At 67.8% G+C, this 14770-nt stretch overlaps 2 protein-coding genes and 1 long non-coding RNA gene across 3 annotated transcripts in view; all 3 read right to left on the reverse strand.

Moving 5' to 3' along the window:
* Positions 1–6650, reverse strand: part of KMT2D (lysine methyltransferase 2D) — a 26488-nt gene extending 19838 nt beyond the window's left edge. The window contains exons 1-15 of the mRNA XM_050984804.1: positions 6564–6650; positions 5059–5137; positions 4861–4987; positions 4528–4778; positions 4350–4447; positions 4080–4245; positions 3801–3966; positions 3604–3718; positions 3358–3524; positions 2392–3251; positions 2009–2143; positions 1056–1918; positions 738–851; positions 318–428; positions 113–217 (exon numbers count right to left, since the gene is read on the reverse strand). Of these exons, the coding sequence (XP_050840761.1) occupies positions 113–217; positions 318–428; positions 738–851; positions 1056–1918; positions 2009–2143; positions 2392–3251; positions 3358–3524; positions 3604–3718; positions 3801–3966; positions 4080–4245; positions 4350–4447; positions 4528–4778; positions 4861–4987; positions 5059–5107 (3327 nt within the window). The 5' untranslated portion in view covers positions 5108–5137; positions 6564–6650. The remainder of the gene's footprint in view (positions 1–112; positions 218–317; positions 429–737; positions 852–1055; positions 1919–2008; positions 2144–2391; positions 3252–3357; positions 3525–3603; positions 3719–3800; positions 3967–4079; positions 4246–4349; positions 4448–4527; positions 4779–4860; positions 4988–5058; positions 5138–6563) is intronic.
* A 1595-nt stretch (positions 6651–8245) lies between these two features.
* LOC127060467 (uncharacterized) lies at positions 8246–9625 on the reverse strand. The gene is made up of 3 exons (XR_007779579.1): positions 9457–9625; positions 8505–8646; positions 8246–8416 (listed from the first exon to the last, which is right to left on the reverse strand). It is a non-coding gene; the product is annotated as an uncharacterized LOC127060467 (long non-coding RNA).
* A 935-nt stretch (positions 9626–10560) lies between these two features.
* Positions 10561–14501, reverse strand: DHH (desert hedgehog signaling molecule). The gene is made up of 3 exons (XM_050983827.1): positions 14190–14501; positions 12500–12761; positions 10561–11935 (listed from the first exon to the last, which is right to left on the reverse strand). The coding sequence occupies exons 1-3, from the start codon at positions 14499–14501 to the stop codon at positions 11268–11270; spliced, it is 1242 nt and encodes a 413-aa protein (XP_050839784.1). The 3' UTR covers positions 10561–11267.
* Positions 14502–14770: the final 269 nt, after the last annotated feature.

Consider the following 14770-nt stretch of genomic DNA (forward strand, 5'->3'; position numbering starts at 1 on the left):
CGTGTCAGAGCACAACTCAACACACAAGATGTGCCAGGCACGACCTTGTGTGTCCTTGGGGGGCAGAGCACAGTTCTGGGGTGGGGCTGGGGGTCCTGGGCCCCCTCCTCACCTTGCTGTTGACGCAGTAGGGGTGGTAGCACTGGGAGCACTGGGAGCAGGCGAGAAGGTGCCCCTCGGCCCCACGCCCAAAGCTGCCACACACCACGCACATGTCCTGGGGGGGAGAGGTTGTGAGTGAGGAGACACAGCTGGCAAAGGAGAGACAGAGTCTGTCCCACCATGTCCATCTGTCTGTCCTGCCATGCCCTGGTTACCTGCATGAGCACAAACTTGTCAGTGTTGGAGAAGAGGACGACTGTGTTCTGCATGGTGTCATCATCGTCCTCGTCCTCCTCCTTGCTGGGCGAGCTCTCCACATCAGCGAGCTGAGGACAGAGCAGGAGACTCAGCACTGAGCACACCCTCTCTGTGCAGTCTGGGGGCACCAGGAAGATGCAGGGCCAGCAGACCCCTACCCAGGGGGAAGCTCTGTACCTGCCCTATTTTTGTGGTGAAGCCCCCAGACTCAGCAAAGGCACAGGCATGAGATCCCATAAGACCCCAACCCACCCCACACTAAGGCCCCGAGTCTTTCCAAGAGGGATGACAGGGAAGGGGATGGGGGAGACTCTCAGCTCTCAGCCTAACAGCTCAAGGATTCCCTGGACCCCACCCCTGCCCCAGCCCAGCCTTACTGCTAGGGTGTCAACAGACGAGGTGGTCGACTTCAGGCGTGCACGGCCTCGGCCTCGGCCCCCATGGGAGCCGCCTCGGGGGCGTCTCCTCCCAGGGAAGCTGCTGCTGCGACCCTGTGGCCAAGGGGAGGGGGAGTTACAGCACTGGGACGTCCAGTGGGACCCCCATGCCAGGGCAGCAGAGGGGTACTGCCCCCACCCCACGCTCAGCCCTTGCCTACTTGCCGCAGGGGCAGCTCAGGGAGGGGACGTGGTGCCAGCAGGGCACTCAGGGTGAGGGGTCCCCCCAGTATCGTGGTGAGGGGGATCCCCCTATACCTGCTTGACGCGGGAGCGCCCCGGGGAGCTGCGGCGCCGGCTTTTGTCCCCGTCACCCTTGGCTGCTGGCTCGAAGAGCAACGAGTCATCAGTCTCAGCACCCAGTGGCAGTGACCCAGCGTCCTCCTTCTGCAGGCTGGCGTCAGCCGAGGCCGGGCCCAGCTCAGGGGACAGAGACCCCCCACCCTCAGGGTCTGGGGACCCCAGCAGCGGCTCTGAGCCAGGGAAGCTGCTGCTCGTGTCGCCCTGGCTCAGGTTGGAGATCTCGTTGAGGATGTCGGGCCGTGGGCGCAGCGCGGGGGGCTCGGGGCACCCCTCATCCCCATGGCCCAGCAGCTTCTCGCCAGTAGTGCACACCTCCATGGGGGTCTCAGGGCCCAGCTCCTCCGGTTCCAGGAGCAGGGGGGACCCCGAAGGGGACCCCTTGACTTCAGGGTCCCCCCCAGCCCGGCTTTCTTCTAGGGCATCCTCCTCGCTGAGTGGTGGGGAGCTTCCACTGGTGCCTTCCCTCTCCAGCCTTGGTGCCTCTTCTTCCTCCTCTTCCTCCTCCTCAGGCAGGACTGGGAAGGGCCCCAGCTCAGGGGCTGGGCTGCCGTGGGGGGCATCTCCAGGGGGACTGGCTGGAGACTCCCCCTCGCCACCAGCCATCTCCATCTCCTCATCCTCAGGTGGCTCGGCAGGGGCCAGGGTGACAGCGGGGGAGCCCAGGGGTGGCGGTGGGGAGCCAGGGGGGTCGGTGTCCATGGCGATACCAGGGCTGCCAGGGGGCTCAGGCAGGGCTGGGGTGGGGGGCTCAAGCACCTCGTCCTCCTTGGCATCAGGGGAGGGGGCTGGGGTCCGTGCAGGTGAGATGGCACGGAGAGCTGGGGGTAGAGAGGGGGAAGAGTGATAGCACAGCCTCCCAGACACACCCCATCTCCCCAGTCCCAACCCTGGTGTTTCCCCAGACCCACCTGGGGGAGCTGAGGGTGGGGGTGTCATCTCAGGGGGCAGCGAGGGCTCTGGCTCCAGCTCCATCTCCTCCTCGGGGAACACCTCTGGAGCCAGGGCTGGCGCTTCCTCTGCCACTGTCACCTCGGGGAGGAGACCTGGGGGATGGGGATGGGGTGAGGGAGTGTGGAGGTCCCCTCCGTCCCTCCTGTGCCACCCAACCTGGGATTGAGAGGCAAGACTTTCCCCCCACAACTCCCAAAGTACCCCAAACAGGGCAACAACATATGAAAAGAGAAGGAATCCAGGAATCAGACAAAGCCAGTGCTGGGAGAAGCCCCTGGTGCAGGACCCCCACACCCACTGGAGACAACAGGAGGGGAAAGAGGACAGTGAAAAGTTTTACCTGGTGGTTTCAGGTCCTCCTCGGGGGGCAGCTCGCTGGGGACCGGCTCTTCAGGGGGCAGCTCAACAAGGGGGGGCTCTTCAGGGCTCAGCTTCTCAGGGGGCAGCGCTTCGGGAGGAGGGTCCTTGGGGAGCAGCTCGATGGGGGGTGGTTCAATGGGGGGCAGCTCATCAGGGGGCAGCTCCTCGGGGGGAGGCTTGTTGAGGGGTAGCTCATCGAGGGATGGCTCATTGAGGGGTGGCTCTTCAAGGGGAGGTTTGTGGGGTGACTCGATGGGGGGCAGCTCGTCAGGAGGTGATTTGTCAATGGGCAGTACTTCGGGGAGCAGCTCATGGGGGGGAGACTTTTCAAACGCTGGTTTCTCAGGGGACAGCTCAGCAAGGGGAGGGACATCGAGGGGCACCTCATTGTGGGGGGGTTCACTGGGGGGCAACTCCTCAAGGGAGGGTCTGTCAGGCGACAGCTCAGCAAGGGATGGTGTCTCAAGGGGCAGCTCCTCAGAGGGAGGCTCCTCGGGGGGCGGCAGCAGAGGAAGGGGCTCCTCAGGGGGCTGCACTTCAGGAGGCTGAATGTCAGAGGGCTGCGTTTTGGGGGGCGGCTGATCGAGGGGCAGCTCATCAGAGGGAAGTTCTTCGGGGGGTTCCTCACTGGGGGGCACCTCCACAGAGGCCAGCTCGCCAGGAGGAGACTCGGCATTGCCTGGGGGAGCCTCCTTGGGGTCTGGGGGTGCCTCTTTGGGGTCTGGGGGTGTCTCGCTGGGGTCCACAAGGGGCTGCGTCTCTTCATCACACCCCGCAGGCTCCAGCTCAGGCGGGGGCACGGGCGCATCCGTTGGCTTGCTGGGGACAGGGGACTCTGACCTGGGATGGGGGAGCCTGGGTGAGGGGGCAGCGTTCAGGCCACCTCATCCCCCCACCCACAGAGGGCCTGAGCCCCCTCCAAACCAGCACCCCCATCCCCACTCACATCTGGGCGGGCGGGTCAGGCTGTGGTGAGTGTTCTGGCGCCATGGGGACATCGGCCGTGGCACGGCGCTGCTGGCAGTCCCTGCACACCTCAGACCCCAGGGACCACTGGCAGCTGGAGTCGGGCCCAGCAGTGTGCTGGCCACAGTCTGAGCAGACCCAGCAGCTCTGGGAGGGAAGCAGAGATGTGTCAGGGGGTGCAGTGGGGGACAGGCACCCCGTACCCCCGAGCGAGAACAGGACATACCTTGCACTTCCAGGAGCCAGTGGGGAGGCCCTGGGTGGCTGGCTCTGTGCAGGAAGTGTGGTAGCCCTTGTCACATGCCTCGCACACCAGCATGGCAGAGTCCTGGCCGGGCTGCCTGTAGGGCAGAGGGGCAAATGAAGACTGGGACCCCTCCTTGGGCGCACACCGCCCTCCCCACCACGGGTCTGGGGGCTCACCTGCAGGTTTGGCACACTTTGCACTGGGGGCACTGCCAGCCCGAGCGCTTGCGAGGCGTCAGGGAGATGTTCAGGCAGGCCCCGTGGAAGTGCTGCCCGCAGCTGGTGCAGAACACCAGGTCCCGCAGGTCGCCCGGCCCACTGCACACCGAGCATTGCGCATCCTCTGTCAGCCACGAGAGAAGGGGGTCAGGGCCGCCAGCTCATGGGGTTCTAGCCCGCTGGGAGCAGGGCAGGAGGGTCCCAGCACCCAGGGGTGGTGTCCCCAGCCCCACACACCCGTGTCCACGGCCTCAGCCACGTGCTCAGGGCAGAGCAGCCGCAGGGTCTTCATGGACTGGAAGCAGCCGCTGGCGGCGGCGCAGGGGAAGTGGTAGAGGCGGGAGCAGCCGGCGGCCGCCCGGCACGGGATGGTGGCCCCCGCCCGCCCGCAGCGTTCACATTTCTGTGAGCAGAGGAGTCCGGGAGGTCAGTGCCGCTGCAGGACAGCAAGTCTGCAGCAAACCAAATCCCTGCCATCCCCCTGGACCCGCTTTGGGATCTGCTCACCTGTGAGATCCCTGAGAAAACAGCTCTGGCCACGCCGGCCACCTCCGGCCCCGCACCAGCCGCCCAGGCCGCACACCAGTGGTGCACCCAGCAGTGCCCTGTGGGGAGGGGGAGTCAGGGACAGCTTGGGGACACCCAGGTGGCAGGATGGGGACCCCCGTGCTGTGACCACACTCACCCGTTGGCTCGAAGAGCTGCGCTGGGGTCACCCCCTCGGAGAAGCCAATTTGTGCCAGGCCGTCACCCGCCAGCTCTGGCTCTGGGGGGAGCTGGCTGGGCCCTGGGGGAGGCTGGCCAGGCCCATCAGGGGGCTCGTGGCCCGTCAGCCGCTCGGGCCAGTCGGGCACCGGCTCAAAGCGCTGCAGCTCCCGCTGCCCGTGTAGGCTCCAGTCCCCACAGTTGCAGAGGGCACAGCGGCGGCCCAATGGGCTGGGAGGGGACAACGGGGTGTCAGGGACATTCAGGACCCCTTTGATAGCTCCACACCACCCCTGAGTCCTCGCAGCCTCACCTGCCAGCCTCGGGAGGTCCCTCCATGCCCGTGCTGTCCGGCTCTGGCCCCGCAGAGGCTCCTTCGGGGGGTTTCAGGGGGTCCCCCTCGGCGCTGCCCATCTCCTCCGAGGCCATGACCCCATCGGCTGTGGGGACAGGGGGTGTCACCACCACAGGGGAAACAGGGCCAGGTCCCCAAAGTCCTGCACTGGCTCACCTGGCGCGGCTGCGTCTTTCTCCTCGCTGGGCACCTTCTGTTCATCCATCCTGCCTCCGGCGTTCCTGGGGGGCCACAGCTGTAGGGAGGGGGACACCGGTCAGCACCAGGGGTGGTGGCACCTTCCCTGGCACCCTGTGGCCTCCCTCTATCCAAGGGACAGAGCAGCATTTTCCCATCACTCCCCCAATCACAATTTATAGGCTCTGGGACTGGGAATGTCCCCCCCCCCCCGAGCAGGGGGTGGCTCCCAGCCCCACAGGGGTCCAGGAGACCCCCTGGCCACCCCCATCACCCTCTGCCCACCAGGTCCTCTCTAAATCCAGCCAGTGACACCCCAACATATCTGGGGCAACCAAACCCCCGAGTGACCTCAATTAAACCGTGGGGGAAGAGGGTTCAGTGACCCCGTCTCTTCCACACACCAGCACCCCAGGGAATCACCAAGACCCCTGAGGAGCCCTCAGGACCCCCCCCAGTGCCTCCCACGTGGGAATATTCACGGGGAATTTGGCATGCAGCAAGAAACGGGATCCCCACCACCGGCACCTGCCTGTACCCCCATTTCCTCAAGCCCAGCACCGATCCTGCACAGCACAGGGGGTCCCGGGATGGCTACGGGGGGGGAGACTCACCCCAAAACACCACGCACAAACCGGAGGGGGGCCATGCCCTGATCTCCAGCCGCCCCCTCCCACCGCCGCCTCAAGCGTACCCCAAAAACCCCAGAGGGCTCCAGCACCGCGGGAGCAGCGAAGGGGACCCCAAACAAGTGAACGGGGCACACACGGGGTGAGCGGGGAGAGCTGGGGGGGACCCGCGGGCACCGGGAGGGCCCCAACGCAGAGTCCGGGGCACCGGGGAGGGGGGGGACGCGCCGGGGCAGCGCCAACCCCTCAAAAACCCGGGAGGGCGCAGGGAAGGTCCCGGGCGCGGGGTAGGAGCGTCGCGTCCCACCCAGCACCTCCCTGGCCCCAGTTCCCGGTGGGCCCGGGGCTATTCGGGCCCTCCCCGGAAAGGCTCCGGGGCCGGGGGGATTCGGGCCCTCCCGGAAAGACTCCGAGGCCAGGGGGAGGCCCGGCCTGCACCCCTCGGTGGGCCGGAACACCACGCGGGGACACCACCCCCCCCACACCCTCCCCGGTGCGCCCGGGCCACGCTTCCCCCGCTCCCCGGTGCAACCGGGGGGTCGAGCCGGCCAGGCCCCGATCCCCGGCCCACCGCGGCCTACACTGGCACCGGCACCGGGCCCCGAGCGACGGGTCCGGCCGTACCTGCGCCGCAGCCGCCCGGGCCCGCCGGTACCGGACACAAAGGCGTGAGAGCCGCGCTCTGGGCCCGGCCCCGGTCGGGCCTTACCGGGAGCGGCGGCACGGCGGAGGCGGCGCGGCCCGAGCCCGCACGACCGCGGGGCCGCTCCTTCCGGGGCCGCCGGGGCCCGTCCCGCCCGCGCGGGCCCCCCGGCGGGGCCGTTTGCACCCCCGCTCCCCTCGCCCGGTGCTCACCCCCGCGGCCGCCCTACGCCGATGGGCCTCGGGGCGCGGGGCGTTCGGTGCTCCCCGGCGCGGCCATTTCCAGAGGAAAGTAGGTCCCGCCGCCCGCCCCCGCCCCGCCCCGCCCGCCCCGCCGGGGCCGCCGCCGCGCTGGGTCCTAGGGGGGAGCCGCGGAGCGGGGGGCGCCGCCGCTCCCGCACTACTTTGGGCGGCGGGGGCTGCGGGCGGAGGGAGACGGTGCGCGGCGAGCGGGCGCTGCGGCCGCGGGGGGGGTGCGGGGGGTGTGACGGCGCGCGCGCGGCCGCAGCGCACGCTGCCGGGCGGGGCGGGGGGGGAGATCCCTCCGCCACGCTTAACCCCGGCGGCGCCGGGGCGGGAGCGCACGTGGGCACCGAGGGGGCGGGGCTAGCGGCGCCAGGCTCCGCCCCCCGACCGGCACCGGCACCGGCACCGGCACCGGCACCGGGGCGGCCCCGAGTATGGATAGAGGGAGGCCTACCGGACCGCGATGGGGGTTAGAGGAAGGGAGGGTGGGATCCGGGATGGGAGTCCTCCGAGCAGCCGGCGGGAGCGAGATCGCCCACCGTGCCCCGGGCCGGTTTCTCCGGTATCAGGGTTCCCCATAGCAGTCGTCGGGACAGATCCCGGTGTATCCGGAAGAGCTGTTGTGCCCATTGCCGGTGTCCCTGGAGTAGCGGCTGCACCGATCCGGGAATCCCCGGTAGCAGCCGCCGTGCCCGGTCCTGGGGTCTCCGGTAGCAGCCGCCGAGCCCGGTCCTGGTCCCAGCTCACGGCCACCGCGTGCTGCTGCTGAGCCACGGTCCTGAACCAGACACGCCCGGTTCCGGTATCCCCGGAGCAGCCGGTCCTGCTCCCCCCCACCGCACGGTCATCCCGGACCCTAAGGGGTACACGGAGCCGGTACCCCCCGTTTGGGGCCACATCAGCCCCCTCGGACCTTGAACCCCCCCGGGGAGGGGTTCAGACCCTGGCCCCCCGGGAGCCCAAACCCCCAGACCCAGCGATCTGGGAGGGCAATTGAGGGCGTGCAGCCCCCTGGACCCCCCCACTCTGGCCCCAGCACCCCAATAGCACTTCACGCCCCCCCCCCAGCAGCTCCTCTTTACCACCATAATTGTGTAATTAGCAACAATTAGCCCGACTGGGTGGAGATAAGCCACAAGGGGAACCGCAGCCAGAGCCCCCCCACACTCACGAAGCGGGAGCTGAAGTTCTCAGGGAGAGAAATGGGGAGGGGGGACAGGGCTGAAAACCCCCCAAAGATCCCAGTGAGGGCCTTGGGGTGCTCAGTCCCATCAAGAGGGGGCACATCCAGGGTTGGAGGGAGCCTTCCTCCCCCAGCAAGGAACAACCCCCCCAATCCAGGGGTTTAGAGACAAAACAAGGTTTAATTGTTTCAGCCCCGACTCCCACGGGTCCGGGGGAACAACACCCGCATTCAGCCCTGGCTGCCGGAGCAGGAACGGCCCCGACCTGTCCTTGTGTGTGGAGGGGGGCAGCAGAGATGAGCTGAGGGGAGAACCCCCAGCCCCCTGTGAGCCCCACAGGCTGTGCAAAGGGAGGGGCTCTCCCAAAGGAGGGCTTTGGGGAAGGGTCTGCCCCACCCCAGGGGTCACACCAGGCTGCTGGATCTGCCACAGGACTTGTCCCGCTTGTCAATCTCCTCAGTGAGCTTTATGAAGATCCCCGTGGTCGCCTGAGGATGAGGGGACATCAGTGCCAGCACACTGGGGCTCCAGGTGGGCTCTGTGCCCCATACCTGGCTCTCCTTGGCTGAAGACTTGAGGAAAATGGCCCCTCACAACTCCACCAGCTTCTTCCTTCCATCTGTCCTCACCTCCCAGCTGGGGACACAACAGAACAGCAGGGGACAGGCAGGATGTGCCAGTGGGACACACAGACACACACGTGGGACCCCAGACCCTCCCTTACCTCTGCAGGGCCAGGTCAGCACAACAGGCACAGGGAGGATCAGGGCCCAGAGCACCCTGGGACCCCCTCCCCAGGAGGGACAGCACCTGCCACGTCCTCCCCCAGCTCTCAGCTTTTTGGGGAGGGTTTGACCACCTGGAAGCTGTGGGGACAAGGGGATATTGAGGCACTTCATCCCACCGAGGTGTCCTCCCTGTCCCAGGTGACTCATCCCCCAGTCTCAGGGGTTCCCCAGGGATGTCACCAAATGGATCAGGATGGAGCCATGGATGCTGATGATGAGGGAGTGTGGCAGGACTCGTCCTGGAGGGAGGGGGGACAAAACTGGTCCAGGGGTGGCTGCAAGGCCAGCAGCCCCACAACACCCCCCAGACTCCCACAAACTATACAACAGCCCCACAAGACCCCCAGACCCCCCAAACTGCCCAGCAGCAGCTGCCCAGCTGCAGATGGAACTCCTCCTTGCCCGCTGCCACCATCTTGTAAGCTGCAAGGGTGGCACCAGGCATGGGGGGGCTGCCTGGGACCCCCAAATCCTCCCCTCAAGGCTCAGACCCACTTCCACCCCATTCCAGGGGCACGTCAGCCCCCAGCACAAGGTTTTGGTGCACACAAGCCACCCCTTACAGAAATGGGGACACATCTGTCCTCATCACCCAGGGTCCCACAGGGGCATCAGGAAGAGAGACCCCGGGTGGGCACCCACCCACCCGGGACTTGCTGCTCTCCACCGTGGGCTCACAGCTCTCCACGAACCGGTGGGCAGGGAGGTTTTACCGGGGAGGTAGAGGGGGGGAAACAGCACGGCTGGGTGGTCCCGGCATCAACCGGGACATGACGGAGAAACGGGAACCCCTCCCGGTGGGGCTCCAGGGGCCACAGCACCGGGGCAACAGGGGGTCCCGGCGAGGCTGAACACGGCCCCAAACCCCCACCTGGGGTGGGGACCCACCGTGCTGCGCCCATCCGGTGCACCTGCCGTTCCCGGTAATCCCCAGTGGAGCAGCCCCGGTCTCACGTAGAGACCCCCGGAGGTCAGGGCCGCCCTCTCCGGAGCCCAGGACACCCCCAGGCCGAGTCGCCCCGCACGGACTCACGGCCCGGTAACCGAGGATGAGAACCCGGCGGTGCCGGCCCGGGACGGCGCGGGCGGGCGCGGCAAACAGCGCAATAAAGCGCCCGCCGTGCCGGGGGGCGGGGCCACCGCCACTACACCGGCGGCCGCACGTGACCACAACACCGCCCGCCCGTTCCCATTGGCTGCGCCGGGCGGAGGGGGCGGGGCTAAGAGGCCGCGCATGCGCCTTAGCAGGAGGGGCGCTCCATTCATGAAAAACGGAGGGAAGGGCCGTGGCCACGTGGAGGTCGCGGATCTGAGCGGGAATGGGGAGGGGGGCGCGGAATGTCCTGGTCCTGTGTCCCCCCCCCCCCCCCCCATCCCTCCCACAACCTGTCTCGGCCCTGATACACCCAGGAACACCCAAACCTGCCAAACGGCTCCTGCTCCCCGAAATCCCCATCGCTGCCTCCCCCTGCACCAGGACCCTCAGGCCCCCGGGGATATTTCAGGATGACCCCCAGGGATCCCCAGCTTCTCGTGATGCCCGAGTCAATCCTCAGGGACCCCCAGCCTGGGAATACCCCAATTTCCTGCAGTGCCCAACCCCAGCCCCGGGACCCACTCCCCCCAGGGGCTGCATTGCTATTCCCCTCACCAGAAGCTGAGTCCCGAGGTTGTCTCCTTCTGGCCAAAATTTGGAGGGGAAAGTGAGGGTTTTTGCTCATCTGGGGGCCAGAAAGGCCAGGGGGAAGGGGGCTCCCTACTCCTGCACCAGGGACCCCCAGAGCCCCAGAATATCAAACCCCAGGGATCCCCCAGCCCCCTGCAATGCCCTACCCAGTTCCAGGATACCCCAGCTGCTCAGGATGCCTGACCCCCACCCCAGGGGCCCCCAGACCCTGGGATGCTCCAACCCCTCAGGATACCCAGGCCCAGGGACCCCCAGGATGGTCAATTCCAGCCCCTGCAGACTCCCGAGCCACAGCTCCAACAGGGCCATAGACTTTCTTTATTTTCCCAAACAATTAAATAGTAGTATTTCTTTTGGGTTTTTTTAAAACTGAAGTGGTTAAAAGCAGGCTGCCCCCTGCCCCATGGGGTGAGCCCCTTTGCCAGGGCAGGCAGGCATGGGGGACATTTATATTACCTTTTATAAATAGAAAAATAAAACTCTCAAGCAGGATGGGTTAGCAGTTAGCATGGTTAGAGTTGGACCTGGCACGGGGTGCCCGTGCCCGTGGCAGACACCCGGTGCCCACTGCAGACACCCATCCAGCCACCCTGTGGGTGACAGGGACAGACCCAGAGCAGGGGGAACAGGCAGGAACTGCTGCCCAGTGCTCAGTTTTGGGGTGTTTTTGGCATCCCCCCAGCTGGATTTGGCCCCAGGGCAGGGTCTGGTGCTGCCTGGCTGTGGTTTGATGGGCACCAACCCCAGCCCCAGTGCAGTGGTTAATGAAGCAATAAATACCAGGGGGTCTGGGCATAGGGGCCAGCCATGGGGGGCTCTAGGACAGAGGACACGGCTGAGCCAGACCCCGGGGCCACCCTGTGCCCCAGGGCAGTGCCGAGCCCCAAGGTCCCCACAACACCGAGGGCACCCCTGTCCCTCCTCCCCGGGTCCGAGGGGTGCCCAGGGCTGGAGCCCCGTGTTTGGCATCGGGTGTGTGGCATCACCTGCCAGAAATGGGGGGCAGGCACCCCTACACCTGCAGGGCCTCGTGGCCCAGCACACCCCCGGCCAGCCGGTAGAGCAGGCGGGAGTACCAGTGCATGCCCACCTCCGGCACGGTCCCGTTGCCCACCTCGGGGTGGGCTGGCAGCAGCGAGAGGAGCCCGTGGAAGAGGCGGAGGGGTGCGAAAGCCCGGTGGGCCCAGCGGTGACTCTCCAGGACCGCGTAGCAGGATGCCAGCACCCCGTTAACCAGCAAAGTGCCGTGGGAGGTGAGCGGGGCAAAGACCCCCACGCCGTCCTCCCGAGAGACCCTCAGCACCCGCGTGGGCCGCAGCCCCTGCCCGCCGGCCCCGTGGGCCAGCACGGCGTCACCCGGGCGCACGCGGCGGGCGAAGATGGGCAGGAAGGTGGCGGAGCCGTTGCCCTCCCCACGAGCTGTGAACACCAGGTGGGATGGAGTGAGGAGCAGCCGGCGAGCTGGGCTGGCTGTCTCGATGGCCACGAAGGAGGCACGCTGGCCCAGGTCCCGGTGGAGGAAGAGCAGCACCTCGGTGGGCACCAGGCGCCCGCCTGGCTCGGCGCCCAGCACCCAGTCGCCCTGGCGCAGCTCAGCCAGGCCCCGGTGCTCACCACTCTGCAGCATCACGGTGGCGTGGCCGGGAAAGCAGCCACCAGTGCGGACGGCCAGCGAGTTATCTGGGAGGATGGAGAGAGTTATTGGTGTCCCCACCGGTCACCTCCACCTCCAGAGGGGAAACGGCGAGCCCCGGACCCCCAAAGCACCCCTGGAACAAAGCGGGTATTTTTATTTTCCAGAGCTCCCCCAGTTCCTGCGTGCAGCTCCTGAATGCTGCAGGGCCTCTTTGTCCACCCTGCACTGACGCCCTTTGTTCCGGGCTCCAACGGTGACATTTATGGCCATTTTCACTTTCTGTCAATTGGCACTTTTGGACTGGATAGCAACTGCTGGCTGGAGCAACTGTGGGGCTGTGGGGCTGGGGGATGCATTGCTATTCCCCACACCAGGAGCTGAGCCACAAGGTTGTCTCCATCTGGCCAAAATTTAGAGGGGAAAGTGAGGTTTTTTGCCAATCAGGGGGCCAGGTAGGCCAGGGGGAGCTGGGCTGGGGCCAGACACCAACCAGAGCAACGATCCCACATGGATACAGGATGTCAAGGGGGAGCAGCAGGGGCTGTGGGATGGGATGTTTATGGGCATGGCAGCCCCCTGCCCTGGTGGCAGCCCCTTCTGCGTGGTACCTGCTCTGACAGAGACATGGATGTGCGCCTTGGACTCGTAGTAGACCCAGTCGAAGCCAGCCTCCACGGCCAGGCGTGCCAGCATGCCGTACTTGTGGCGGTCACGGTCAGACGTGGTGATGTCCAGCGCCCGGCCCTCGTAGTGCAGAGAGTCGGGGAGGTGGTGCCCATCTTCATCCCAGCCCTCCGTCACCCTCAGCTTCACCCCCGGCCACATGTTCATCACGGCGATGGCCAGCGAGTTCACACGCTCCTTGCAGCGCTGCGGGGACACCGGTGTCACCCTCGCCACGACAGACAGGGACAGACAGATGCCAGGCCTGCAAGGGGCTCTGAGGGAGCCCAAAGGGGATGCTGTGGGGGTGCCCCCCCAGGGTGCACAGAGGGTCACGGCCAAGCTGCCCCCCTGGCTGGATGTGGGTTGAACTTTAACGTGCCCTGGGGTCCCGTGGTACAGCTGCTCCCCGGGCAGCCGGGCAGAACGGGCAAGGGACCGGGACGGGCACCGGGACTGTGTCACTTTCCCCGCGGCCATGGCTGTGACTGATTAACCTGGTGGGGGGGCTGTGAAGCAGAGCTGGGGGCAGCTGACCCTGAACCAGCCCTAAATCTGGGCTGACAGGGAGAGCAGGGCAGTTCCGGGGTGCCTCTCCCCAACAGCAGTGGGGTTCAGGGGTCGGAACTGCCCCCTTCCCCCCCCGCCCGCAGCCCCTGATGTCACAGCGTCCCTCAGTGCCCCAGTGCCCCCGCCCCCCCCTCCCCCGTTCAACAAAGCGGTTCCCGGGATCGCGGGGGCGGGAGTGCGGGGCGCGGGCCCGGGGCGGCCGTACCGGGGGGGGGACGGCAGCGGCGGGGGGGCAGGAATGCGCTCGGCCCGGCCCGGCCCGGCCAGGCCACAATAGGCGCCTTCCAGCCCGGAGCTGACCTCAGGCCCCGGGAATGCCGCCACGGCCACAAAGGGCCCTTTCAGCCACCCGCACCCCGGGCCGGCTCCGCGCCCGCGGCTCCGCCGGGCCCCGCCGCCCCGGCCCCGCCGCCTCCGCCGTCCCGGCTCGCGGGAGCTGCCGGCGCCGCCTGGACCACTCGCAGCATCCCCCGTCGCCATGGCGACCGCGGGGCCGCCCCTCGCCATGGCAACCTTGAGCATCCCGACGGGCGCGCGGCGCGTCCCGGGCTCCCGCCGCCCCGGATTCCCCCCGAGCAGAGTACGGGTACTACGGCCTCCCGCTCCGCGCTCTCCTTGGGGCCGGGGCGCGGCGGCGCTGGGGGAGCGGAGCCGCCGGTACCCCGTGCCCCAGGTGCCATCCCGTCCCGTAAATCCCCGACGGTCCCGAATGCGCAGCGCAAAGGGACCGCCTCGTCCCGGGGCTCCGGTGCTGCCGCGCCGCTGCCAAGGGCCGTGGAAGGGAGCGGGGCACCGGGGGGAGGTACCGTGCGGCCCCGGGAGGCTCCGTGCTCCCAGGGAGGGTCGGTGCCACCCGGGAGGATCCGTGAGCCCCGGGATGATTGATGCGCCCTGGAGAGGATCGGTGTCGATCGGGAAAGCTCCGTGAGCCCCTTAGCGCGTCGATGCCGACCGAGACAGGTCCATAAGCTCTGTCGAGGGTCGCTGTGATCCCGCCCATCCCCCCGCCGCCCCCGCGCCCCCGGGAGCGAGGCCGGACCGGGCCGGGCCGGGCGCAGCCCCCACCTCGGTCATGAGCCGGTCCGCCCCCGTGTTCTCCTCGTCCTTGAAGATGATGTCGGGGTTGTAGTTGGGCACCAGGTCCCTGAAGCGCTCCGAGCCCCGCAGCACTTTGCCCTCCGCCTTCCCGCTCGCCCCCAGCGTCTGCTCGGGCACGTTGGGCACGAACTGCTTGTAGAGCAGAGGCGAAAGCTGCCGCCGCCCCAGCCGCCGCCGCCCCACCGGGCCCCGACCCGGGCCGCAGCCCAGCACCGGCGCGGCCAGCAGGCAGGCGGCGAGCCCGAGCAGGACGAGGGCGAGCGGCGTCCACCGGGGCATCCCGCCCGCCGGGCCCCGCTGCCTCCGCGGGTCCCGCTCAGTCGCCGGGGGCACGGGCGGCTGGGGCGGGCATGGTCCCGGTGCGGTGGCCCCGGGGCTTTTAGATGGTCGCGGTGCCAGGGGCGGGTCGGCGCCGTTTCCTTCTCACACCCACGGTCCCGTCGCTGCTGCGGGATCCGTGGCCGCTCGGGACTACTGACCACCCCCTCGTACCCCCCCCCGCCGGTGCCGCCACCCACTCGGAGCGCCGCCGGTTGCGCGCCCACGGT

The sequence above is a fragment of the Serinus canaria genome, chromosome 25 (assembly GCF_022539315.1).
Source record: "Serinus canaria isolate serCan28SL12 chromosome 25, serCan2020, whole genome shotgun sequence".
NCBI classification, from domain to species: Eukaryota; Metazoa; Chordata; class Aves; order Passeriformes; family Fringillidae; genus Serinus; species Serinus canaria.